Below are 26,092 nucleotides of genomic sequence, written 5' to 3'. Positions count from 1 at the left end.
CAACATAGGAGCACCACAGTACATAAGGCAAATACTAACAGACATAAAAGGTGAAATCAACAGTAACACAATCATAGTAGGGGACTTTAACACCCCACTTTCACCAATGGACAGATCATCCAAAATGAAAATAAATAAGGAAACACAAGCTTTAAATGATACATTAAACAAGATGGACTAAATTGATATTTATAGGATATTCCATCCAAAAACAACAGAATACACTTTCTTCTCAAGTGCTCATGGAACATTCTCCAGGTTAGACCATATCTTGGGTCACAAATCAAGCCTTGGTAAATTTATGAAAATTGAAATCGTATCAAGTATCTTTTCCGACCACAACGCTATGTGACTAGATGTCAATTACAGAAAAAACTCTAAAAAATACAAACACATGGAGGCTAAACAATACACTATATAATAACCAAGTGATCACTGAAGAAATCAAAGAGTAAATCAAAAAATACCTAGAAACAAATGACAATGAAGACCCAAAACCTATGGGATGCAGCAAAAGCAGTTCTAAGAGGGAAGTTTATAGCAATACAAGCCTAGCTTAAGAAAGAAGAAACATCTCAAATAAACAACCTAACCGTACACCTAAAGCAATTAGAGAAAGAAAAACAAAAACACCCCAAAGTTAGCAGAAGGAAAGAAATCATAAAGATCAGATCAGAAATAAATGAAAAAGAAATGAAGGAAACAATAGCAAAGATCAATAAAACTAAAAGCTGGTTCTTTGTGAAGATAAAATTGATAAACCATTAGCCAGACTCATCAAGAAAAAAAGGAAGAAGAGTCAAATCAATAGAATTAGAAATGAAAAAGGAGAAGTAACAACTGACACTGAAGAAATAAAAAGGATTATGAGAGATTACTACAAGCAACCCTATGCCAATAAAATGGACAACCTGGAAGAAATGGACAAATTCTTAGAAATGCACAACCTTCTGAGACTGAACCAGGAAGAAATAGAAAATATGAACAGACCAATCACAAGCACTGAAATTAAAACTATGATTAAAAATCTTCCAAGAAACAAAAGCCCAGGACCAGACAGCTTCACAGGCGAATTCTAGCAAACATTTACAGAAGAGCTAAAACCTATCCTTCTCAAACTCTTCCAAAATATAGTAGAGGTACAAACACTCCCAAACTCATTCTACGAGGCCACCATTACGCTGATACCTAAGCCAGACAAAGATGTCACAAAGAAAGAAAACTACAGGCCAATATCACTGATAAACATACATGCAAAAATCCTCAACAAAATACTTGCAAACAGACTCCAACAGCACATTAAAAGGATCACACACCATGATCAACTGGGGTTTATCCCAGGAATGCAAGGATTCTTCAGTATACGTCAAGTCAATCAATGTGATACACCATATTAACAAACTGAGGAGAAAAACCATATGATCATCTCAATATATGCAGTGAAAGCTTTCGACAAAATTCAACACCCAATTATGAAAAAAACCTCCAGAAAGCAGTCATAGAGGGAACTTACCTCAACATAATAAAGGCCATATATGACAAACCCACATGCCACGGATCGTTCTCGATCGTGAAGAACTGAAACCATTTCCTCTAACATCAGGAACAAGAAAAGGTTGCCCACTCTCACCACTATTATTCAACATAGTTTTGGAAGTTTTAGCCACAGCAATCAGAGAAGAAAAAGAAATAAAAGGAATCCAAATTGGAAAAGAAGAAGTAAGCTCTCACTGTTTGCAGATGACATGATACTACACATAGAGAATCCTAAAGATGCTACCAGAAAACTACTAGAGCTAATCAATGAATTTGGTAAAGTAGCAGGATACAAAATTAATGCACAGTAATCTCCTGCATTCCTATACACTAATGATGAAAAATCTGAAAGTGAAATCAAGAAAACACTCCCATTTACCACTGCAACAAAAAGAATAAAATACCTAGGAATAAACCTACCTTCGGAGACAAAAGACCTGTATGCAGAAAATTATAAGACACTGATGAAAGAAATTAAAGATGATACAAATAGATGGAGAGACATACCATGTTCTTAGATTGGAAGAATCAACATTGTGAAAATGACTATACTACCCAAAGCAATCTACAGATTCAATGCAATCCCTATCAAACTACCACTGGCATTTTTCACAGAACTAGAACAAAAAATTTCAAAATTTATATAGAAACACAAAAGACCCCGAATAGCCAAAGCAATCTTGAAAAAGAAAAATGGAACTGGAGGAATCAGGCTCCGGACTTCAGACTATACTACAAAGCTACAGTAATCCAGACAGTATGGTGCTGTCACAAAAACAGAAATATAGATCAATGGAACAGGATAGAAAGCCCAAAGATAAACCCACGCACATATGGTCACCTTATCCTTGATAAAGGAGGCAAGAATATACAATGGAGAAAAGTCAGCCTCTTCAATAAGTGGTGCTGGGAAAACTGGACAGCTACAAGTAAAAGAATGAAATTAGAACACTCCCTAACACCATACACAAAAATAAACTCAAAATGGATTAAAGACCTAAATGTAAGGCCAGACACTATCAAACTCTTAGAGGAAAACATAGGCAGAACACTCTATGACATAAATCACAGCAAGATCCTTTTTGACCCACCTCCTAGAGAAACGGAGATAAAAATAAACAAATGGAACCTAATGAAACTTCAAAGCTTTTGCACAGCAAAGGAAATCATAAACAAGATGAAAAGACAACCCTCAGAATGGGAGAAAATATTTGCAAATGAAGCAACTGACAAAGGATTAATCTCCAAAATTTACAAGCAGCTCATGCAGCTCAATATCAAAAAAACAAACAACTCAATCCAAAAATGGGCAGAAGACCTCAATAGATATTTCTCCAAAGAAAATATACAGATTGCCAACAAACACATGAAAGAATGCTCAACATCATTAATCATTAGAGAAATGCAAATCAAATCTACAATGAGATATCATCTCACACCAGTCAGAATAGCCATCATCAAAAAATCTACAAACAATAAATGCTGGAGAGGGTATGGAGAAAAGGGTACCCTCTTGCACTGTTGGTGGGAATGTAAATTGATACAGCCACGGTGGAGAACAGTATGGAGGTTCCTTAAAAAACTAAAAATAGGGCTTCCCTGGTGGCGCAGTGGTTAAAAGTCCGCCTGCAGATACAGGGGACACTGGTTCGTTCCCCGGTCCGGGAAGATCCCACATGCCACAGAGCGGCTAGGCCCGTGAGCCATGGCCGCTGAGCCTGCGCGTCCAGAGCCTGTGCTCCACAACGGGAGAGGCCACAACGGTGAGAAGCCCACCTACCGCAAAAGAGCAAAACAAACAAACAAAAAAACTAAAAATAGAACTACCATACGACCCAGCAATCCCACTACTGGGCATATACCCTGAGAAAAGCATAATTCAAAAAGAGTCATGTACCACAATATTCATTGCAGCTCTATTTACCATAGCCAGGACATGGAAGCAACCTAAGTGTCCATCAGCAGATGAATGGATAAAGAAGATGTGGCACATATATACAATGGAATATTACTCAGCCATAAAAAGAAACGAAATTGAGCTATTTGTAATGAGGTGGATAGACCTAGAGTCTGTCATACACAGTGAAGTAAGTCAGAAAGAAAAAGACAAATACCGTATGCTAACACATATATATGGAATTTAAGAAAAAAAAAAAATGTCACGAAGAACCTAGGGGTAAGGCAGGAATAAAGACGCAGACCTCCTAGAGAACGGACTTGAGGTTATGGGGAGGGGGAAGGGTGAGCTGTGACGGGGCGAGAGAGAGTCATGGACATATACACACTAACAAACGTAGTAAGGTAGATAGCTAGTGGGAAGCAGCCGCATGGCACAGGGATATTGGCTCGGTGCTTTGTGACAGCCTGGAGGGGTGGGATAGGGAGGGTGGGAGGGAGGGAGACGCAAGAGGGAAGAGATATGGGAACATATGTATATGTATAACTGATTCACTTTGTTATAAAGCAGAAACTAACACACCATTGTAAAGCAATTATACCCCAATAAAGATGTTAAAAAAAAAAAAAAAGATGTGGCACATATATACAATGGAATATTACTCAGCCATAAAAAGAAATGAAATTGAGTTATTTGTAGTGAGGTGGATGGACCTAGAGTCTGTCATACAGAGTGAAGTAAGTCAGAAAGAGAAAAAAAAATACCGTATGCTAACACATATATATGGAATCTAAAAAAAAAAATGGCCATGAAGAACCTAGGTTTAACATGGGAATAAAGATGCAGACCTACTGGAGAATGGACTTGAGGATACGGGGAGGGGGAAGGGTAAGATGGGACAAAGTGAGAGAGTGGCATGAACATATATACACTACCAAATGTAAAATCGATAGCTAGTGGGAAGCAGCGGCATAGCACAGGGAGATCAGCTTGGTGCTTTGTGACCACCTAGAGGTTGGGATAGGGAGAGTGGGAGGGAGGAAGTGGCAAGAGGGAAGAGATATGGGGATATATGTATATGTATAGCTGATTCACTTTGTTATAAAGCAGAAACTAACACACCATTGTAAAGCAGTTATACTCCAATAAAGATGTTAAAAAAAAATTATGATGAAAGGCAAATTACAGTATTTTTTGTGCTATAGCACGCCATTATTATAGGTTGGTTCTTCAAGCTACTTAGATCACAGAGGATGGTCAGGACACATCTGTTGCCCATGAAATTTTTTGTGTTTCTTCCTTGGTCTCTGTCTTTCTGTCTCCTCTGTCCCCAACTGACCTCCACCAGGTTGGAGAGAAGAAAGGGCAGATAATTTTTACTAATTATAAAACTCAGAGTTCACTGTTAAAAAAAAATTGCTGGAATATTAAAAATTTTTGTAGTACTTTCAGGACTGGAATGGAGTAAACAAATCCATGTTCTTGGAACCTGACTATTCTAAACATAGTAGAGACTTAAACTAGGGGGGAAAAACCCCTTTACCAAAGGTCTCACTGACTGATAGACAGCTTGGGTGAGAATTTGCAGTATTTATCCCTTCCCTTCTCACATCCTGACTTCTTTGATTTCTGAGACTTTCTTTTGCAGTTTGTTTGAAGGTTTTATGCTTTTGGTAAAGTTACTGTGTTATTTCATGGTTACTTTCAAAGTGCTGGTACTCTAATTTCTTGCCAAATTTAAGCTAAAAGAGATGGATTCTGACCTTTTTCTGGTATTTAGATTGTACCAGTTGAAGTTGTTGTCTCTGCCTGACTTCAACCTCTGACTGGTTTCCACCTAAGGGAAAAAAAAGTCATGAAGGAGAAACATGAATGTTAAGCTGAATTGTCAGCCATCAAAGACTAATTAAATATATGGTAAGTCTACACCATGAGTTTCTTTAACATTTTCATACCTCTGGAAATAAGGACATAACTGAAACCGAGTTCCTCTGCCGAGTTTATGATTAACCTCTCCACCCAAAACGTTACTCCCTTTCTTGTCCAACACCTGTTCTCCTCAAGGTTAAGGAGTACCAGAGAAAAGGGGGAACTGTAACTGAGCAAGACCCTATGGGTTCTTCCCGGGACAGACCCCTCTCCTGTATCCTCTGCTTTAGCTCCTCCCTGAAGTACCTAGAGAATAGTACCTGATGCACATTTCCTGAGTTGTTTTACAGATGCTAAAACCAACATCAAATGGAAGATGTAACCACGTGATGGCCATGAGCACACAGCCCCCAAGCCTTCTGGAGCCTAAGGATTGATAATGTTAACCCCTGTGACACAGCCAGCCCTGTTACCTCACCGTCAACCAATCAGAATTGTGCACAAGCTGATCACTCCCCTCCCTCACCTGGCCTTTAAAAATGCCCTCCTGAGACCCATCGGGGTGTTCAGGTTTTTTGAGCACTAGCTGTCCCCAACTCCTGGCTGATGATGCCTTACTGCACTGCACTTCCCTTCACCACAGCCCAGTGTCAGTAGCTTGGCTTTACTGCGCATGGGTGAGCAGGCCCAAATTTGGTTCGGTAACATAACCAGTTTTTTAAATAAGACATTAAACAATAGTAATTGCATAAAAGAGAAAGAGCCAGACAGAAAGATAAGGCCATATTCCCCCAAGAAGAGGACAATGCTACTAAGGTTTTTCAATCACGTAGGTATTCGAGTTTTTCTTTAGACTGAAATCACACCTGAAGGTCCATGCTGAATAATAAGAAATAGTGCTCTGGAAATTCCAGAACATTCTTTCTGCTAGAGTATGACCATTCCTTAACCTAATAAAGATGATGATCACTGATGCTTCCAATGTTTTTCTTCTTCTGACTCTATTGCCCTGTATTCAAGTGGCGAAAGCTCAGGAAAGCCTCAGAGGTCTTGCCGTGAGACGAGTATACAGTTTTTATAACGCAGTTTTTAAAAGTACAATGGGAATATTCTAATTAAAATTGATTGTCAATCCATACTATTTATTGTTCTTTTCTTTAGGTGTTCAAGAGAAAAATATGGATGTTAGGTCATTCGTCTGCTCTCTCTTAAACCTATAATAACTGGGGGCCAGAAATCCTTGCAATTTGACAATCATCTAAGAATTACTGTTTAGGGATTTCTCAGTGTTTATGTAAGCTTGGCGTGCATATTTTAAAGATTCCTTTGAAATAATTCTCCGGTGAATTGGTCACTAAAATTGTCAGTTCTCTGAAGGATTCACTTGCACAGAAGATGCAGTAAAACAATTTGCATTCATCATAGTTGTTATAATTGAACAGATAAAGACACCACAGAGACTTCTGAGTCCCAAAAGCTCTATAATACCTGTTTGGTCTTGGCCCTAAGGAAAGAAACAGTGAGGGCTATTGAGGCTTTCATCTAATGTTACAGGCACTTTCAGTATCTCCTAGAACCATTCCAATATTTTACGGGGTAGAGGAATAGAGGAGGAGTTGAGAATTTAAAAATGGAGAAAGTTGGACGTTCCTGGCAGTCCAGTGGTTAAGACTCCATGCTTCCACTGCAGGGGGCACGGGTTCAATCCCTCGTCAGGGAACTAAGATCCCACATGCCGCATGGCGTGGCCAAAAAATTTAAAAATTAAATTAAAAAATAAAAATGGAGAAAGATTTATAAACATTTGCAGGTTTTCTTTAAAACTCATCTCAAACTTTAAAACGTTCTAGAATTCTTTTCTACTCGCTACCCTCTTCCCCCTTGACCATTCCTAGGTACACCATATAGCAGAACTCCTGCTCTTTTTTGGTTAAGGCCCCAAGACAGTAGGCACCAACAACTCCAAACCCCCAAGGCAAGTGCTTGGCTCCCTAGGCAGGATCTGCAAGGGTGTAACTGAAAACCAGTTTGGAGAACCTTAATTGGCAACTACCTTCAGTCTATAAAAGAGGTTAGCTAGGTCAAAGGAAGGTAGAAATCAGAGAAAAGATGTCTTTGTGAATTTCATCTTCTCTGTGTATGTGTTTGGGGAAGGAGGAATCTTCACATCAATGTAAGAGAGGTTTAATGAAAATCACTTGAAGGGCTCAATCTGTGTCCCCAAGAGACTGAGGGACCTCGTGGACCCATGCTTAGGAAGGTCAGAACCAAAAGGTACATGGCTGTTCTCATGTGACTACTCAGACTGGTCATAAAGAAAAGATGGCTGCAGGGCAAGTGGCCTGTATTCCCAGAATTTGTGGGAAGAATGCACAAGTGTTTCCTGCACTCCCAATCTGGCTGTCATGAAAGAGAATGCCAATCTAACGTCATCTTAAAGGGACTTGCCCTAGATTTCCCTGGCAGTCCAGTGGTTAAGACTCTGCACTTCCACTGCAGGGGGCGCGGGTTCGATCCCTGGTTGGGGGACTAAGATCCTGCATGCCGCACGGCATGGCCAAAAAAATTAAAAAGGGCCTTGCCCATGTGGGCCACCCAGAGGTACAATGGAGCTCTACAAAGATAGTCCAGCTACCAAGAGGCAGCGGTGAAGCCAAGCACTGCCAGCGGGAAAAAGTATCATATCTATCAAGGAAGTCCAGGTGAGAGATGGCTGGCAGGCAAGGAGGGACTCTGAAGAACTCCAAGAACCCCAGGGGTGAGATGCACAGTAAACACACACCAAAACTTGAAGAAACTGGGATCGGTGCACTATGGACCCTAACCTCTCCTTCTCCCTTTGACCCATGAGGGGTCAGAATGTGGGAACAGTGGAGTCAATAGTGAAAAATTCAGCCACACCCCATTTTCTTTGCGCACTTTCAATCCAAAATAGACCTGGGCTGGAGCAAGGAAGAAGCTTTAATCTCTATCAGTAACAGAGTTTTGATCAGTATTTAGGACTAAACTTAATTACTGAAATGACACTGTTTTTATGCCTAGAATTAGCTGGACAACTTTACTATTTGAGAAATACCAAAAAAAATCTAATTTCATCCAAAGAACATAAGAAAAAGTAGACCCACATAGCTGGTGTGAGGGGGCCAGCTAGGAAGGACAAAGCTGTCTCCAGGATGCACCCCTCAAATGCAGCTTACTCAGCAAAAAGGTGACACGAGATTAACCCCTCTCATGAAATACAGTGGGATGATGATGATAATACTATTACTTGCACTCACTAAATGATTACCCAATTAGGCTATTTTTACCTACATCTTGGAAAAAATACTTCTTGACAACTACTATGAGGGACTTCCCTGGCAGTCCAGTGGTTAAGACTCTGCACTTCCACTGCAGGGGGTGTGGGTTCAATTCCTGGTAGGGAAACTAAGATCCCGCATGCCACACAGTGCAGCCAAAAAATAAATAAATAGATAAAAAACACTGTGAGAGTAAGTGGCCTCTGACTCACAACACATTTGTGTGAACTAAATCTGTGGGAACCGTGTGTCTAGCCCTTTAAGCTCTCAGCTGCTTCTGGAAGAGAAAAGAGAAGATGTGAATGATTCCCATTAGAGGGCTTCCCTGTTGAATTATTCAAACACCAGGCAAAGGCAGCGCAGACAATTCATCACACTGCCACGTGTTCCAGAGGCCCAAAAGTCTCTATTTACGAATTAAAACACAGGCGATGTTCTCTTTATACCCACCCTGTGTCCCCAGCCCACTCGCATCTTAGTGTTGGAATTGACCCTCCATCCATTCTTTTTCCCATAACCAGTTAACTGCCATGATTAATATACTTGTGATAGCACGAATCAGGATGGGAACAAAAGCTACGACAGGGCATATGCAGCGCCCCAGGTAAGATTTCTTCAGAGCCGATCAACTAAGAGGCTCTAAATTATTTGGCAATTAAGCCATCCTTTTACTCCCACATAACTGTGGCATCATCCGTTTGCTACTTGCAGAAAATCAGAAACAACAGTATACCTGCATACTTTTGACTTTACGTGCATGTTTCGACATTAAACGCATTCCATTTCAAGCAGCGCAATGGTCCAATGACCTATAACGTACATTGAAAGACAGATGTGGGCAAGGTGCTAACAGGATACTTGGGTGGCCCTGTCCTTCCGCATTCAAGCAACTGGCTTGCTGGCTTACCTAGCTGCATGGGTGCCAGGTTAATGGGCTTCGTCCTTTGTTGCTCCTTCCACCTCTTCAGGTCCTCCAGCTCTTTTGCAGCCACTAAGCCAGGTGAGAAATATCAACTCATCAATTATTAGAGCATGAAAAGGGAAATGCTCCCTTGAAAGCATAACAAACCACCATCAGATGGACAATCAACTACATGCAAGCATGAGTGGACGAGATATCCAGGAAAGGAAGATACCACCCACCCAGTCCTAACCCCTTGGAGTCACCCTAAGGCACTTTCTCTCCAAGAGTCTGCACAGAAGGTTCAAATTTGAAAACAGGGGCTTCCCTGGTGGCGCAGGGGTTAAGAATCCACCTGCCAATGCAGGGGACATGGGTTCAAGCCCTGGTCCGGGAAGATCCCACGTGCCACGGAGCAACTAAGCCCGTGCGCCACAACTACTGAAGCCCATGCACCTAGAGCCCTTGCGCCTAGAGCCCGTGCTCCGCAACAAGAGAAGCCACTGAAATGAGAAGCCCGCACACCACAACGAAGAGTAGCCCCCGCTCGTAGCCCCCGCTCACCGCAACTAAAGAATGTCCGCGCGCAGCAACAAAGACCCAACGTAGCCAAAAATAAATAAATTTTTTTAAAAAATTGAAAACAACCTGAACTCCTACTAAATAAAGAAGTTGTTTTTCCTCCCACTCTGGCATTTTTCAAACCCTGTATCATTTAATGTTAAAAGTTTCCTATAGAGAGTGTGTGCAAAACATTCATGTGTCAATAAGAACTTTTCACACACAGTAAACACAAATCCCCATAAAATTCTAACGCCCGTATTCACTTTATTTTAAATATTCCCCAAGCTTAATGTAACCATGAGGAACGAGGCCTCTCAGATTCCTGGCACTTGGAACCACTAGGCTGAGCCTACTCCATGTAGAGCAGTGCTCATTCCCCAAATATACGCTGACTGGCAGCAGGGGGCGCCAGAGATACTAGTTCTGTTCTTCCAATGTATGCCCGAATCTCATTAGAAGTGATTATTTCAAACATCCATTTATAATATTTTTTAATTATTAGAGGGAAAAAAACTTTCTGAAACATCTCAAAAATCCAGACTGCACTGAGGCTTAAATTCCTGTTAGCTATTTAAATCAAAAACTTGTAAAATGCCAAAATCTTTGGGATTCCGTTGGTCACCTGCAGGCAGTGCCCACAGTCACTGTGTTAGCATAGCTGTGATTGTCATACTCTGCACAGACTCCGATGGACCACCCAGGGGCCTACCTGTCCAGTGGAGACCTTTATAGAGCTGTTTTCCTGCTGTGCCCTTATGTCCATTGGTCATTACAAAATTAAATTTCCTATTAAGATCAAGATAGGAGAGCACAGAATCTCAGTGCTAGCCCTACAGTTGACTTGAACAAGCCTCAGAACTTCTTTGTGAATTAAATGAACTTTAGTTCTCCTTCCAACTCTAAGGTATAATACTGTAACTTTAAAGGGCAGCATTTATTCTACTGTACAACTTCAGTTAAGCATGCTATATGCCCACTAGGTACAAGGAGCACAAAAACAAGTAAGATGTAGCCCCTGCCCTCAAAGAGCTTATAATCTAAAGAAGGAAAGTGAAGTCACGAATAAAAACAGCTGAGGGTAGACTCTGATAGTTACAAAATTATGGGAACACAGAGACTGAAAAAAAAATTCCATTAAGAAGGAATGGGACAGGGACTTCCCTGGTGGCGCAGCGGTTAAGAATCCTCCTGCCAATGCAGGGGACACGGGTTCGAGCCCTGGTCCAGGAAGATCCCATATGCTGTGGAGCAACTAAGCCCATGTGCCACAACTACTGAGCCTGAGCTCTAGAGACCGTGAGCCACAACTACTAAGCCCATGTGCCACAACTACTGAAGCCCACACCTAGAGCCCGTGCTCTGCAACAAGAGAAGCCACCCAATGAGAAGCCCAGGAACCGCAACAAAGAGTAGCCCCAGCTCACCGCAAGTAGAGAAAGCCCACGCACAGCAACAGACCCAACGCAGCCAAAAATAAAAATTTATAAAAAAGGAATGGAACAGGTCTAGAAAGAGACAGATTATTTTATAATCTATTTCATATATGACTTGTCTCTTTCAAAAGTGTTCCAAGTCCTGTAAGGACATCTGCAGTGAGCCGAATTTTACAAGAACTTGATAGGTGTGAAACTGTTTAAGCCCAACAGAAACCTCAGATTTATAACCGTGCAATGAGCTCTGCTATTAACACAGAGAAACAAATTTAGAAGCACTAAAATAGCATAATTTTAAAAGGTATAATTAAAACTGCCAAAGTTGGGCTTCCCTGGTGGCACAGTGCTTAAGAATCCACCTGCCAATGCAGGGGACACGGGTTCGAGCCCTGGTCTGGGAAGATCCCACATGCTGGGGAGCAACTAAGCCCGTGAGCCACAACTACTGAAGCCCGTGTGCCTAGAGCCCATGCTCCGTGACAAGAGAAGCCACCGTGGTGAGAAACCCGCACACCGCAACGAAGCGTAACCCCTGCTCGCCGCAACTAGAGAAAGCCCACGTGCAGCAATGAAGACCCAACACAGCCAAAAATAAATTTTTTAAAAAATTATGAATAAAGTAACAAAAACTGTAGTTTAAAAACAAAAAGAAAGAAAAGTGAGAAGTATTTTGAATGGTAAATAATATACATACTCTGCTGCATCTCATTTCTTCGTTTTTCATTTGGTGCTATCAAGGTATATGCACCTGTGCTAGAATGAAGAGAAAAAAAGTGGATTGTCACGAGAAATTATTAATGCATATAAAGCACCATACCTTCTTGCTGATAATATACTGTATTTATGATCATCACCATCAAATAGGTACTAGGAAAGATAATATTCCTTTTAAGACCCAGGTGTGTTCTCCAGGAGCTTACAATCTATCTGGTAAACTAAAACAAGTGCACACGGCCACATATGGAAATATAAAGCAGTTGATGGAGAATGACAAGTGACTTCTTCAGGGTCAGCTCTTGGTAAACTGTCTTTGTAGGGATCCTCTGTGCCTCCAGGTGGCGCTCATGGGCACATCCCTTTGAGATGACTGGCATTCTCTTCCATGTCACCCACTACAGGAGTACAGGAAACACACATTTTTGGCTACCACACACTGGGCGTAGGGGGCCATCTGCAATGCAGCCACCTCCTCCTGATGACCCATCTGAGTGGCCACATGACCAAAGTCTTGTGTTTTGGGGCTTTGACTTCTAGGCAGGGGTCCGCTGGGCCCCTCATTCTCCTGGGGACACAGGTCGAGCATAATCAGGAGTTCAGAGAAGGAGTCACTTCAATTCTCTGGGGGGGGGGGGAGGAGTGGGGACCAGGGAAGACTTCACTGAAGCAAAAATATTCACCACTAAGGTGCAAGAAGTTGTTACAATATTGTGAGCTTTTGAGGGCAGAAACGGTGCTTGAGGGATCCACATAGGCCCAGCCCCTGGCACAAAGTAGCTGCTTGATGAATGTGGGCTGAATTGAAATGAAAGGATGCCAGAGACCCAGTCCATGAGTCTGTGCTGGGGGGTGGCTCTTTGTGATGATACATGTAGTCGCACAGAGGTATGAATACTTCATAGAGCAGAAATATAAGCACAGCAAGACTGCAGCGTCCATGTAGGTACAGTGTGAGGGGAAATGTTACGGATAAATACAATCAGCTTATAAGTGTAGGTCTTTTTTAAAAAAATCCCAGATACTCTTAGAAGTCTTTGTCCAACACGGAACATACAGTTTCAAAGGACAAATTAGCGAAGATTGAACAGTAGAGGCCAAAAGCGCTGATTAACAGAAGCCATTTCTTCCTTATCTCATTTTCCTAGCAGTAAGCCTTCAGCCAGCTTCAAACTGGGCTTTAATTTCCAAGTTGTACATGGGAGGTGTGCAACCGCCTCTGCATGCAAACAGGGCTGCTGGATGCCCAATTACCTAACGTATATCAGCAGACGTTGCATGTGTAGCCTAGCATGTGTACAATGGGATGAATACAAAATTAGGAGGCTGCCGCTGGAAATTAATCCCCTGTCAATTGCATATTCTTTGTTCACCCTCAGAAAGATTTTTCACTCCTCAATTGTCCACACTTTATAGAAGCTTAGGAGCTGCAGTTCTGTGGGTAGTACCTGCAAACTTGAGTATGATGCAATAGTGAGCCTTTCTTCAGAGCCTTAAAGATGAAACGAGACACTGGATTTAAATGCCAACCATGAAATGACTGCAGAATCATCAATGTCCGTTAACATTGTGGTACGGAGCTTCTTACCATACCAGGGATTTGACTACACTGCAAATCAGTAGTTCTTAAACTTTAGCATGCATCAGAATCACTTGGAGGGCTTGTAAAATGTTGAGTTTCTGATTCAGTAGGTATGGGACGGGGGGGCATCTATAACTTGCATTTTTAACAGTTCCCAGATGATGATGATACTCTTGATCTGGGGACCATACTTTGAGAACCAGTGCTGTAGATCAATCAAGCTGTCTTCAAACATTTGGACTAAAAGGGAATTGAGGGATTAATAAATCATTGATAAAGACACAGACGTTAAATCATATGCCAAAGATCATGAGGTTAATTAAGCAATAGCACTGAGACTCAAACCAAGCACTTTTGACTTAGACCAGGTGGGTGTCTGGAGCTAAGTATTCAGCTCAATGTAGAAAACATAAAATATGACTGTCCTTAACTTCGGCCTCTTGATAGACTTCCAAACAAAGTAAATCTACTTAGCCAAGCACCCATTATGGACTTGTTATGTTAGGGGCTTATAAGGCATGAGGGGAGATACAAAAAAACGGACACCAACCCCTTTAACAGAGCTTACACTTTAATTAGGAACAATTCATAAAACCACCAGAGCAGACCACAAGGATATTCAAACAAGCCTCAAAGTGGGATGATGGAAGTAGTCAGAGATGCAAGGTGGAGGGGAGTCAGTGAGACCCCAGAGGAGTAGAAAATTTCAGAGAAGAATAGCAAGTTGAGGCTTAAAGGATAGGATCTCAAGTGGCAAAAAGGGTTTCTGTGCTAACACTTTGCTAAGAGAAGCTTCATAGAGAATTTTCCAAGTTCCATGAATCTCTCTTACAAAACTATCAGGAAAGGTTTGAAAAGAAAAAACAGTTTGTAAAAGATTTTATTCTGCAATATCTAATCTGATTAAGTGTGACAATATCACACTGGAATCTTTCGTCTTAGGAATAGTTCTGTGGTCCATCTATGGCCAACATGTGTAGCCGACAAGTACCCAGACAATACAGGGCCGTGAAAAAAGGGGGAGAATTATCTAGCCTTGAAATCAGGGGCTTTTAATCGAAAACATTTAAACGTAACCCCAGGCTCAAGGACAGCGGTCCCAGTAAGAAATGTTTTGTTAGAGAATTCCTTAGCAACCTTCTTAGCAATATTTTATTGGCTGAAAATGTCAAATCTGAAATATAATATTCAGAAGAAAGCATTGCCAAACAATGGAGCCTCTATTCCTCTTCCCTCCTATAGGAAGAGGAGCTTAAGTCTCAGGATCGGCTTTTTATTTTTTAATATCCTGTGGCAGCGCATAACGCCTGGGTAGATACAAATATTCATCCCTTCTCTCTTAGCTTTCCCTTGACATGAATAACAAGTATAACTTATTCATGCTTTCTGCCAAGTAGTTTCCACCCACAGCAAGGGCCTCTGCTGTTTTAACCTCCATGTCATTCCTTTCAACAGGCTGACTCTCTTTTTTTTTCTTGTTTTTTTTTTTTTTTTTTCTTGCGGTACGCGGGCCTCTCACTGTTGTGGCCTCTCCCGTTGCGGAGCACAGGCTCCGGACGCGCAGGCTCAGCGGCCGTGGCTCACGGGCCCAGCCGCTCCGCGGCATGTGGGATCTTCCCGGACCGGAGCACAAACCCGTGTCCCCTGCATCGGCAGGCGGACTCTTAACCACTGCGCCACCAGGGAAGCCCCCAGCCTGACTCTCAAAGCTACTGATGGAGACAAGCCCAACCTACCTGTATTTAGTATTCTGGTCATTTCCTGATTAAGCAACATGCAAGCCACTGAAATAAATGTATATCTTTGAAAATGAGTTTCCTTAATTACCTCATTGAAATTTAATGAAATATCTCCATTTGTAAGATTATTTTCACTTTCCAACAGCACACATCCATGAGATACACTAAGGGAGAACGTATAAAGAACGGCGTAAGACGGAGAAGTGTTTTTCTGTACCATATATTTCTTAAATACATATATTTAAGAAATCTCTTCCTTGTGAGGTCCCTCCTGAGCTACACAGCTGCCTCTCCATGCACATTCTTGTGCATTTTTATAAGGTCTCATCAATAAGCACTCTATGAAAAAAAATGGTATGTTGGAGTCATGAAAAATATCTTGGCTGGCTGAAAGTATTACATAAATACATCCTGGTGTGTACAAACTGCAGCAGATGTGATTTAAATTTCTAATTAGGAACAACACTGGTTTGAGTAAAAAAGAAATGCACTCAAGAGCAAAAATTCAGAAAGAGATTAAGTGACAAACATCATTTCAAGCAGAATAGTAGACACATAAAGTCTACTGTCCTACAAAAGACTGGTTTGAGGTTTTCATAGTTCAAGAAAATCTTATCCTTGGGTGAAATTGAAACAAAGGAAAATTTCTGGTTAATCAAAGGCACTGGATAGAGATTTAGATTCTAGATGTGTTTTTCTATATATCTTTTTAATACCGTCTTCAACATAGGACTCTGAAGCTTACTGTTTTTAACCAACGTGAATCAAACCTCATGAGGCATTCAGGTTTGCAAAACTTCTTTTATAAACAGACCGTATTCCTAAGAAAAAAAATACCAAGATCAGACTGAGTAAATCATCCTTGTCCCCTAAGCCCGTCACACCAGCCCTGATCCTGCATTCCACATCTCTGGTGTGGAAGGACTAATGAATTCTCTTTGGTCTCAGAGCCTAGAGAGCCCCAGACATAGTCTGCACACCCAAGAGACTGATGTGAAGCTGGTTAGTTCTGTAACTCACAGCTTCTGTTGGAGGGTGGAATAGATGCCCAGAGGGCTAAACAGACACCCAGAAGGAAAAGATAAACAAGAGACCACCAGGTCATCAGGGCCTTTGTTCATAGGATTCTGCCAGGTGGAGGTAACCCCACACTAAGGCAAATGATTGCGTATGTATTTCAGCTTCAAATTACTACCTTAGCCAGGCAAGTCTGTAGTTACTAACTGGCACAATCATACAGGATAGACCTGAAAGATGTTGTGCTTCTTCACTTGAAACACATACATGTAAATGATAAAAAGCTATGAAAAAAGAAGCAAGAGCGCTTCCCTGGTGGCGCAGGGGTTAAGAATCTGCCTCCCAGTGCAGGGGACACGGGTTTGAGCCCTGGTCCAGGAAGATCCCACATGCCGCGGAGCAACTAAGCCTGTGTGCCACGACTACTGAGCCTGCGCTCTAGAGCCCAAGAACCACAACTACTGAGCCCGCGTGCCAAAACTAGTGAAGCCCCAGCGCCCAAAGCCCGTGCTCTGCAACAAGACAAGCCACCGCAAAGAGAAGCCTGTGCACTGCAACAAAGAGTAGCCCCTGCTCACCACAACTAGAGAAAGCCTGTGCGCAGAAACGAAGACCCCACGCAGCCAAAAATAAATAAATTAAATTAAAAATAAATACTGTATATGTGTCAATCTCAATCTCCTTAAATAAACAAATAAACAAAAATAAGTTCATCTATTAAAAAAAAAGCAAGAAAGATTCTCTCTAAAGATACAAAGAATATATATGAAATATAATATCGGAGAGACTCACCATCTTTATGAGGGCAAAAACCAGTGATGAAAGTAGAGATGGGGACCAAATGGTAAGTATACTTGCAAAATGTATCAAATTGCTTCCTCAGTAAAAGTAACTACAAGGAATTCATATTTTCAGAACATAGAGATGTCAGGTCTGGGATGTGATTTGAACCTACTTGCAAGCTAAAGTTAGCCTAATAGTTAGGCTGTTACTATTTCATGGATGCTGGTAGACTTTATTATTCATGGCATGGCATCAGCGTATTTATGTCTGTCCTCTCTGGTTCCAAGTCAACATGACGGATGCTGCACACACAGTGTGTTTGCATTGCAGCTGAGGAACACTGAATCGTGGAATCCACCATTTTTATAGCAGACAGTAAGCAAGCCTGGTCTTTGTTCTGGGGAGAATGTACCTCATCTCTCAAGGTTCCCAGCTACACAACAACCCTAAGAAATAGTCCAGGTTAGAGTAGTCAGGTATGCAATCTTGGCATACCCAGCAAGACATCTAGAGTGCAAGAGGCCCAAGGAGGACTATCTTTTCCAACAAGAGAATATTTAAGAATGGCTTGGTGATAAGAAAATTGGCATTTGCATGAAAACGCTTATCAAATTGTTATACATTTTCTATTATTATTATTCCTCTTATTATTATTGTTATCATTAGGCTAAGCTCTGAATATGTCCACATGTCTTAAGCACTGTTCCTCAAGGCAATCTGTAACTTAAAGGAGAAAACTAGAAATGCAAGACAAGGTATTTATATCTAAATATCTGCATAGAATATTTAAAAATGAAATTCATCCTGATTTTGAAATAAACATATGCTCACATAAGAAAATGCAGAAAATTATCTTTAAAACATTTAAAAGTCACTCATAACCCCACTCCTCAGAGATCTCAGTTACAGTGTTATTTGGGTGAATTTCAGTTCAATCTATATTCTGTACATATTACACAGTTGCAATCATATATAAAGTCCAATTTTATATGCTGCTTTCACTTATAAGTGGTTTTCCCAACTATGCACGTAACAAGCTTAATATTAAATGGCTACATAATATTTCACAACATCAATGCACCATTAATATAACCACTCACTTAACCATTTCAGTTGTTTCAATTGTTCACTATTATAAACAATCCTGCAGGATGTGCAAAGCATAAAACAAAGATTGCACAGAACATTATCCAGAAGAAAACCCTTAATAGTCCTATAAAATCAATACTATGAACAGGAATGTGGACTACATTTAAAATTTTCTTCCGTAGATATCCCATTTGCATTTCCAAAGTTCCAGTGACAGTTTGATCATATGATTAATATCTGCTCTTATGCTTGACTCTTCTCAATTCCTAAACCAGAATAGATGCTGGCCTACCTAACCATTCATTCTCACCACCTCCTTACTAAAAGCACTCCTATATTATTCAGGTCAACAATGTGCTCCATTAAGACTATAGTCCCCAACCTTCTTTATAGCCAAATATGACTGTGTGATTAAGTTTGGCAAATTGAGATATAAGGGGAAGCCATTGAGAAGGATTTCTAGGAAATCTCCATTAAATGAAGACAGACAGATGGACAGGAAAAGCTTTTTGGTTGCCCTCCCCCCTTCCTGGAAGGTTGAAGTGTAAGCTGGTGCTCAAGCAACCATCTTGGTCAGTGAGGCAACTTGAATATGTAAGACATGCATCAGAAACAGCAGAGCAGAAAGAAGCAATCTGTAAGACTACCACATGAGTGGTAATCTATTGCCAAAGTGCCCTGCTTTGAACCCTAATTCTGTTACTTCCTAACTATAACTTTGAGCAAATTAGTTTTTCCATTCTTTCACCTATAAAATGGGGATAACAAATATCTATCTCTTAGAGTATGAAGTGCTTAGAACAAGGCTAGGAAATAACAAATGTTCTATTATGATTGCCTATTATTTGTACTATATCATCCCCAGACTACCTACCTTCAGACTGACTTTATAGGAGAGAAACAAAGCCGTCTATGCTTAAGACACCTATTTGGAGATATCTATTTTATTATAATAATTATATATAACATATTATGTATAAGACACTTATTATTATTGTCACCTTCTATTGGCGGTAGAAATTGAAGGGCATAATGGCTCTAAGTCTTTCTACTTGGATTAAAAGTCAAAAAGAACAACTTACACTTTAAAGATAAAGAGGTCCTTATACCAAACAGCTTGAAGTGTTTATTTCTAAGGATCTGAATTGCAGGGGACTTTTCCTTTCTGTATTAGTTTTGTAATGTTTAGTTTTTTGGGTTTTTTGGGGTTTTTGGCCACGCCGCATGGTTTGTGGGATCCTAGTTCCCCGACCAGGAATTGAACCTGGGCTACGGCAGTGTAAGTGCTCAGTCCTAACCACTGGACCACCAGGGAATTCCCAATGTAATGTTTAGATTTTTATAACAAGCAGATATGACTTTACTTTTATAATCATGAAAAAATATTCCAAGGAGTATTAAATGAGAAAATATTTAAAATAAAGACTTCTTAAATCAGGGGTTCAGCTTTTCTTACAGGACTAGGTAGCACAGGATTTCCGCTCTCACTGGTCCCCTAGCAAAACAAACACTGGGCAATACCAGCCCTTGAGTTTTAACGATGGGAAATGTCTTCAGTTTTTCTACAGGACTTTAATAAATTGCCTTTTAAGTGTTCATGGTTGGGGGGGGGGGTGAATTACAAACATTACAGAACAAAGGAACCATCATTGGCTGATTCTCTGATATAGAAGACCCTTCAAATGCAGTCTTCTCCCTGTGATGATTTTTTTCCTGTTAAGGTTTTGTTTCAGATTCAAATACATTCTGAATAGATGCAATTAATCTTAACAATAGTATAACCTTACAGCACTCTACTGACTTTGAAGTAAGTAACCTTACTGTGTGATTGAACTAAGTTTCTTTTTTCTCATTTCTGCTATGCTTCTAAACGATTATTATAGGTATTATGTGTTTTCAAGCTTTCATCATCCTGTTGATTTATTGCTTCACTGTTTCAGCTGTCAGACTTTTTGAGAAATGCCCACTCATTTTTGATATTGTATTTGAACAAAAATGATTGCTCCCCAAGACTTAGCAGAATTCAAATGCATACCACATTAAGGAGTGGAATCTAGTGTAGAAAAGTTGGAAATTCATCCTAAACAAGACCATAATTTCTCCCCTCCTGTATAAACAGGAAGGTAAATTTGACCTAATCAAACCAAAATGTCTTTTCTTTCCATCCATTCCAACAATCTCTTCTGCCATGCAAAGAACAATGCTTTGCTTTTCACACTGTAGGTGGTAACCCACTAATGAGCCATGAAATCAACTTAATGGGTTTATTTTTAATGAATAAGAATAGAAAATGTCGGGCTTCCCTGGTGGCACAGGGCTTCCCTGGTGGCACAGCGGTTGAGAGTCCCCCTGCCTTTGCAGGGGACGCGGGTTCGTGCCCCGGTCCGGGAAGATCCCACATGCCGCAGAGCGGTTGGGCCCGTGAGCCATGGCCGCTGAGCCTGCACGTCCGGAGCCTGTGCTCTGCAACGGGAGAGGCCACAACAGTGAGAGGCCCACGTACCGCAAAAAAAAAAAAAAAAAAAAAAAAAGAATAGAAAAAGTCAAAGTCCATCACATATAGTAAGGGTGAGAACTGTTTTCTGACATTTTTTCAGTTATATATAAACTCACATATGACCTAGACCCATACATGTACTAGGTCATGAATGTCAAATGCATTGCTAACTTTAGGCTGCGGTCAGAAGTCTGAAAGATCTCTGGAAGGCAGTATGGGGTTTAGGTTGCTCAGAAACAGTGACAGTGAGAAAACTGTTCTAATGTAAGCCAACCAAGCTGTCATGAAGAAAAGCAGCAGAGAAAACAGGATCGCCACAGAAACTTCACTCCTACAAACTACTTCTCTATCCAAATCATTTTAAAACTGTAAATAAATGTCACATTGCTGATTCTATGGTACCACTCTCTTCAGTCTACAGGAATTCTATTTTGTTGATGTGAAAATAGGACCACTGATAGGAAATTCACGAGCTGCACTGTCACTCCCTCCTCCAGCCCCATCATGTTCAGGATCCAGACTTTGGCAGATAGACTCAGGTCTGAGGGCTGGTTCTGTGACTAAAAAAAAGCCATGAGACCTTAGGAAATCATACACTCTCTCAAGACTCAGTTTCTTCAACTATAAGGGGGCATAGTGTTTACTGTGAAGAGAAAAATGAGTTATATGATGCGTGTAGCACGCGGTTATAAGTTCAAGACATAAAAGTTCGAGGTACTGATTGTTATTTCGGTTTTAGTCCCTCGGAGTACCCAGTTTAACTATTCCAGGTCATAACTAATTTCCTTTCTGCTACCACAGTACTGCAGTGCTTTGTCACATTTCTTAATTCTGAAAGCAGTCAAACAGAGGCTTCCAAAGAGCGTGAGACCTAAAAGCAGTCCAATAAGGAGAGCTCTACTGAGTAGTTTGGTAGTAGAATCTGCCCATAGAGACACCTACCCAGCTCACTGAGTCATAAAATTATCATTGAGTTAAACACTGTCTGTTGTTTTACAAACTTGCTGAATGCTTACGAGCCTTGCCTGGAGACTGAGTTAAATAGTTCCCTAATGAATAGCTATCTATATTCAGCCATCAGGAAGATTTCTCATTAGAATCAATCACAGATTTTTCTCTTCCTAGGTACCCTTATTTCAGAGCACTAAAAGGAACTCAGGCGTTATTCAGTTCTCCATCTCCAAGGAGGGGTAATAGCCTGATGCTTTCATGCCATTTAACAACTACAGGCAAAAGCTTATTTTCTCACTGCCATAAGAGGAGACAGAAGAGAAATCTGGGGCATTTGCAGTGAAGAAAAAATAGGGAAAGCAGTTCCTGTAGGCTCTCATAAGTTTGTAAAAACTTGCACTTCATTTAAGACTATTTTATGTGGCTAGTTCAGATTCAAGGGAGCTGAGTCCAGAATGACTTAAGTTTTTGATGGTCTGTCTTGGGTATAAATTATACATCAGGATTAAGAGTATACTCAACAGTGAATAAATAGTGATGTTTATAAAAATGGAACTAATGCTATATAACTTAATGACTATGTTATCATTTTTCCCATCTTATATCTCATCTTACATTTACGAAATGTTTAATCCTAAAATAACATAGTAGGGCTTCCCTGGTGGCCCGGTGGTTGAGAGTCCACCTGCCGATGCAGGGGACACGGGTTCGTGCCCCGGTCCGGGAAGATCCCACATGCCGCGGAGCGGCTGGGCCCGTGAGCCATGGCCGCTGAGCCTGAGCGTCCGGAGCCTGTGCGCCGCAACGGGAGAGGCCACAACAGTGAGAGGCGCGGGTACCGCAAAAAATAATAATAATAATAACACGGTGTTCTTTAAGAGAGAAAAATCAGGAATTGGCCATTAATAAGTGGGCTTACCAAGCCATTCTTTTTAAACACATTTTTTTTAATTTTATTTATTTATTTATGGCTGTGTTGGGTCTTCGTTTCTGTGCGAGGGCTTTCTCTAGTTGTGGCAAGCGGGGGCCACTCTTCATCGCGGTGCGCGGGCCTCTCACTATCGCGGCCTCTCTTGTTGAGGAGCACAGGCTCCAGACGCGCAGGCTCAGTAATTGTGGCTCACGGGCCTAGTTGCTCCGCGGCATGTGGGATCCTCCCAGACCAGTGTCCCCTGCACTGGCAGGCAGATTCTCAACCACTGCGCCACCAGGGAAGCCCTCAAGTCATTCTTTATTCTCCCTTCACTCTCCCTTGAGAGTTTGAGGATGAAGGGGAAAAAAATGTATCAGTTATCAGGGTCAATTTCTTCCCTGGAGCACAACAAACTGGGCAAAGTATTGAAGTTAGAGGAAGGAAACTAGGGAATGTCCCCTGAGCCCCAAGGGACGAAATAAGGAAAAGGAGTGGGTTTCCCCAGGACATATAGCACTCCCAACAGCCATGGTGTCTAAGCTGCTGTTGTCAGGGGTATGGTGTATCTTAAAGGCTGTGTCAATTTGGGTCCTCCGAGGAGTAGACATCAAGATGAGATTAGACAAGCAAGAGATTTACTGGGAGGAAGGCTTGTGAAGGATAAAAGGTGAGCAAGCAGCAGTAGGCAGGGAAAGCCTTAAGAACATGAGTAGGTCTGACACCTGTGAAGGGAGAGAGGGAGGATTGAGTAGGAAGAGCCTCAGGCTGGTATACGGTTCTGAGAAAATCTTGGATAGGTCAGTGGGGAGTCTTCTGGCAAAAGCTGCCCCATAAAGGAGTCCCACCTGGAATGCTCAGACACTGGTGGGAAGAGTGCAGAATATGAGTGCTCTCAGAGCAAAGGGTACAATGGATTCAAAAGGATGGCAACTAGAGCTGTCAGTTGACTGTGCTCCCCACAGTAGAGTCTTTTGAAGATCTGAAGAGCAAGCTTCCCTGGCTGCCATAGAGGCTATTTAAACTACCGTGGTATAATAAAGTTTAAGTATTCAATCATTGTCCCTGGTTCCTGGCTCAGAGCTCCTTAAAATCTCGGAATTCTAAGTTATAAGAATGTCAGGACTTCCCTGGTGGCCCAGTGGTTAAGAATCCACCTGCCATTGCAGGGGACACGGGTTTGATCCCTGGTTCCGGAAGATGCCACATGCCACGGAGCAACTACGCCCGTGAGCCACAACTACTGAGCCTGCGTGCCACAACTACTGAAGCCCCCGTGCCTAGAGCCCACGCTCCCTCAACAAGAGAAGCCACCACAATGAGAAGCCCACGCACCACAACGAAGAGTAGCCCCCGCTCACCGCAACTAGAGAAAGCCCGCATGCAGCAACGAAGACCCAACACAGCCAAAAAAAAAAGAATGTCAATTATATGCTAAAGAGATGATTCCTGGTGGGGGCCCTAGATAGCTTCGGGATGGGAGCTGTTTGCCATAAAAAACAACCATGTGATTAGAGGGTTAGAACTTTCAGGTCCACCTCTCCCCCAGCTCTGGGAAGGGGAGAGGGGCTGGGGATTGAGTTCAATCACCAAGGGCCAACAATTTAGTCAATTATGCCTATGTGATGAAGCCTAAATAAAAATCCTCAAACAATGAGGTTTGGGGAGCTTCCAAATTAGTGAAGACATCCAGGTGCTAGGAGGGTGACCCACCCAGAAAGGGTATGGAAACTCTGTGCAACCCCCCTCCCCGTATCTTCCATTTGGCTGTTCCAGGGCTGTATCCTTTATAATAAAACTGTAAGTATAGTGGTTGCCATGAGTTCTGGGAGTCATTCTAGTGAATTATCAAACCTGGGCACGGGGGGAGGTCATGGGAACCCCCAAATTTGTAGTCAGAGATGTGGGTAGCCTGGGGCCCCCCTTGTGGCTTACTCCTAAAGTGGGAGCAGGCTTGTGGGACTGAGCCCTTAACTTGTGGCATCTGCAGCAGCTGTGAGTAGTGTCAGAAAGGAATTGAATTATAGATAATTGGTGTTGCAACAACGTATTTGTCAGAAAAAAACAAAACAAAAACCCAAAAAACCCACAACTCCTAATTCTCCTATAGATCACAGTTCAAACATCACCTCTTGGGAACACTTTTCCTGCTCCCCAGACTAGCTCAGGCCCTGGCTTTCCTTCACAGTGCATATAAAGAGTTACTCATGTAATTATCTGATAACTGTCTGCCCCATCAATTAGACTATAAGCTACACAAGGGCTTGTCTTTGGTTGAGTAGTTATTTTTTCCTGTATTTCTAATTAAATATCCAGAGCTAGAAACCCTCTCTTTTTATAGGGTTGTTGTGAAGATTCAAAGAGTTAACATATGTATGGGGCTTCCCTGGTGGCACAGTGGTTAAGAATCCACCTGCCAGAGCAGAGGACACAGGTTCGAGCCCTGGTCCGGGAAGATCCCACATGCCTCAGAGCAACTAAGCCCATGCGCCACAACTACTGAGCCTGCGCTCTAGAGCCCGCGAGCCACAACTACTGAGCCCACGTGCTGCAACTACTGAAGCCCACGTGCCTAGAGTCCGTGCTCCGCAACAAGAGAAGCCACCGCAATGAGAAGCCCGTGCACCACAACAAAGAGCAGCCCCCGCTCACCGCAACTAGAGAAAGCCCGCACACAGCAACAGACCCAATGCAGCCAAAAATAAATAATAAATAAATAATTTTTTTAAAAAAAAGAGTTAACATATGCAATGCACTTTCACAAACATAAGTTAAATACATAAGTGCTTGCCGTTATTATTGCTAATCTTTAAGTCTCTACAGTTTTTGCTATAAAGTTGGCCACAAATATGTTAAGGTAAACTGAGTTTGTATACAAATTATGTTAAAGTTAACTGTATAGTGAAATTCCACATTATGGGTTCATTTTCAGAATATCTTTATATTTCCTTCAAACAGCATCAAGATAGAGGACCACCTTTAGGTATGGTTATAGACAAGTATCTGAACAAAGTGAACCTTGCCTGTATTGCTATCATAGGCAAGAGCCTTTTGCCCAGAATTGGGTAAAATGAGGTAAAATTCCCTTCCAGAAAAACCCATGCCTTAATCTTATATTTATCTAGAGTTTGGGGGAAGGGTAAAGGATTACTTTGGATTAGAAGTTTGTGTGAACTTTTTTTCTCTTTAAATCTGTATAAATAGCTTACAATATTTAAGATAAAATCACGAACTGAAAAGAATTAGGAAATCCAATATTTATTAGTAAACACTTTACTTAAATCCAAATATAGTTAAGGGCTCAGCCTTGC

General features: G+C 41.5%; 1 protein-coding gene across 2 annotated transcripts in view; it reads right to left on the bottom strand.

Annotated features, from left to right (window-relative positions):
* EPSTI1 (epithelial stromal interaction 1) overlaps positions 1 to 26,092 on the bottom strand; it is a 99,107-nt gene that overhangs the window by 70,260 nt on the left and 2,755 nt on the right. For both annotated transcript variants that reach the window (XM_079902820.1, XM_079902821.1), the window contains exons 2-4: positions 12,194 to 12,252; positions 9,509 to 9,592; positions 5,197 to 5,270 (exon numbers count right to left, since the gene is read on the bottom strand). In XM_079902820.1, the coding sequence (XP_079758946.1) occupies positions 5,197 to 5,270; positions 9,509 to 9,592; positions 12,194 to 12,252 (217 nt within the window). The remainder of the gene's footprint in view (positions 1 to 5,196; positions 5,271 to 9,508; positions 9,593 to 12,193; positions 12,253 to 26,092) is intronic.

The sequence above is a fragment of the Stenella coeruleoalba genome (assembly GCF_951394435.1).
Source record: "Stenella coeruleoalba genome assembly, chromosome: 18".
NCBI lineage: Eukaryota > Metazoa > Chordata > Mammalia > Artiodactyla > Delphinidae > Stenella > Stenella coeruleoalba.
Note: the sequence above shows the minus strand (reverse complement) of the source record. Positions and strands in the feature narration are given on the sequence as shown.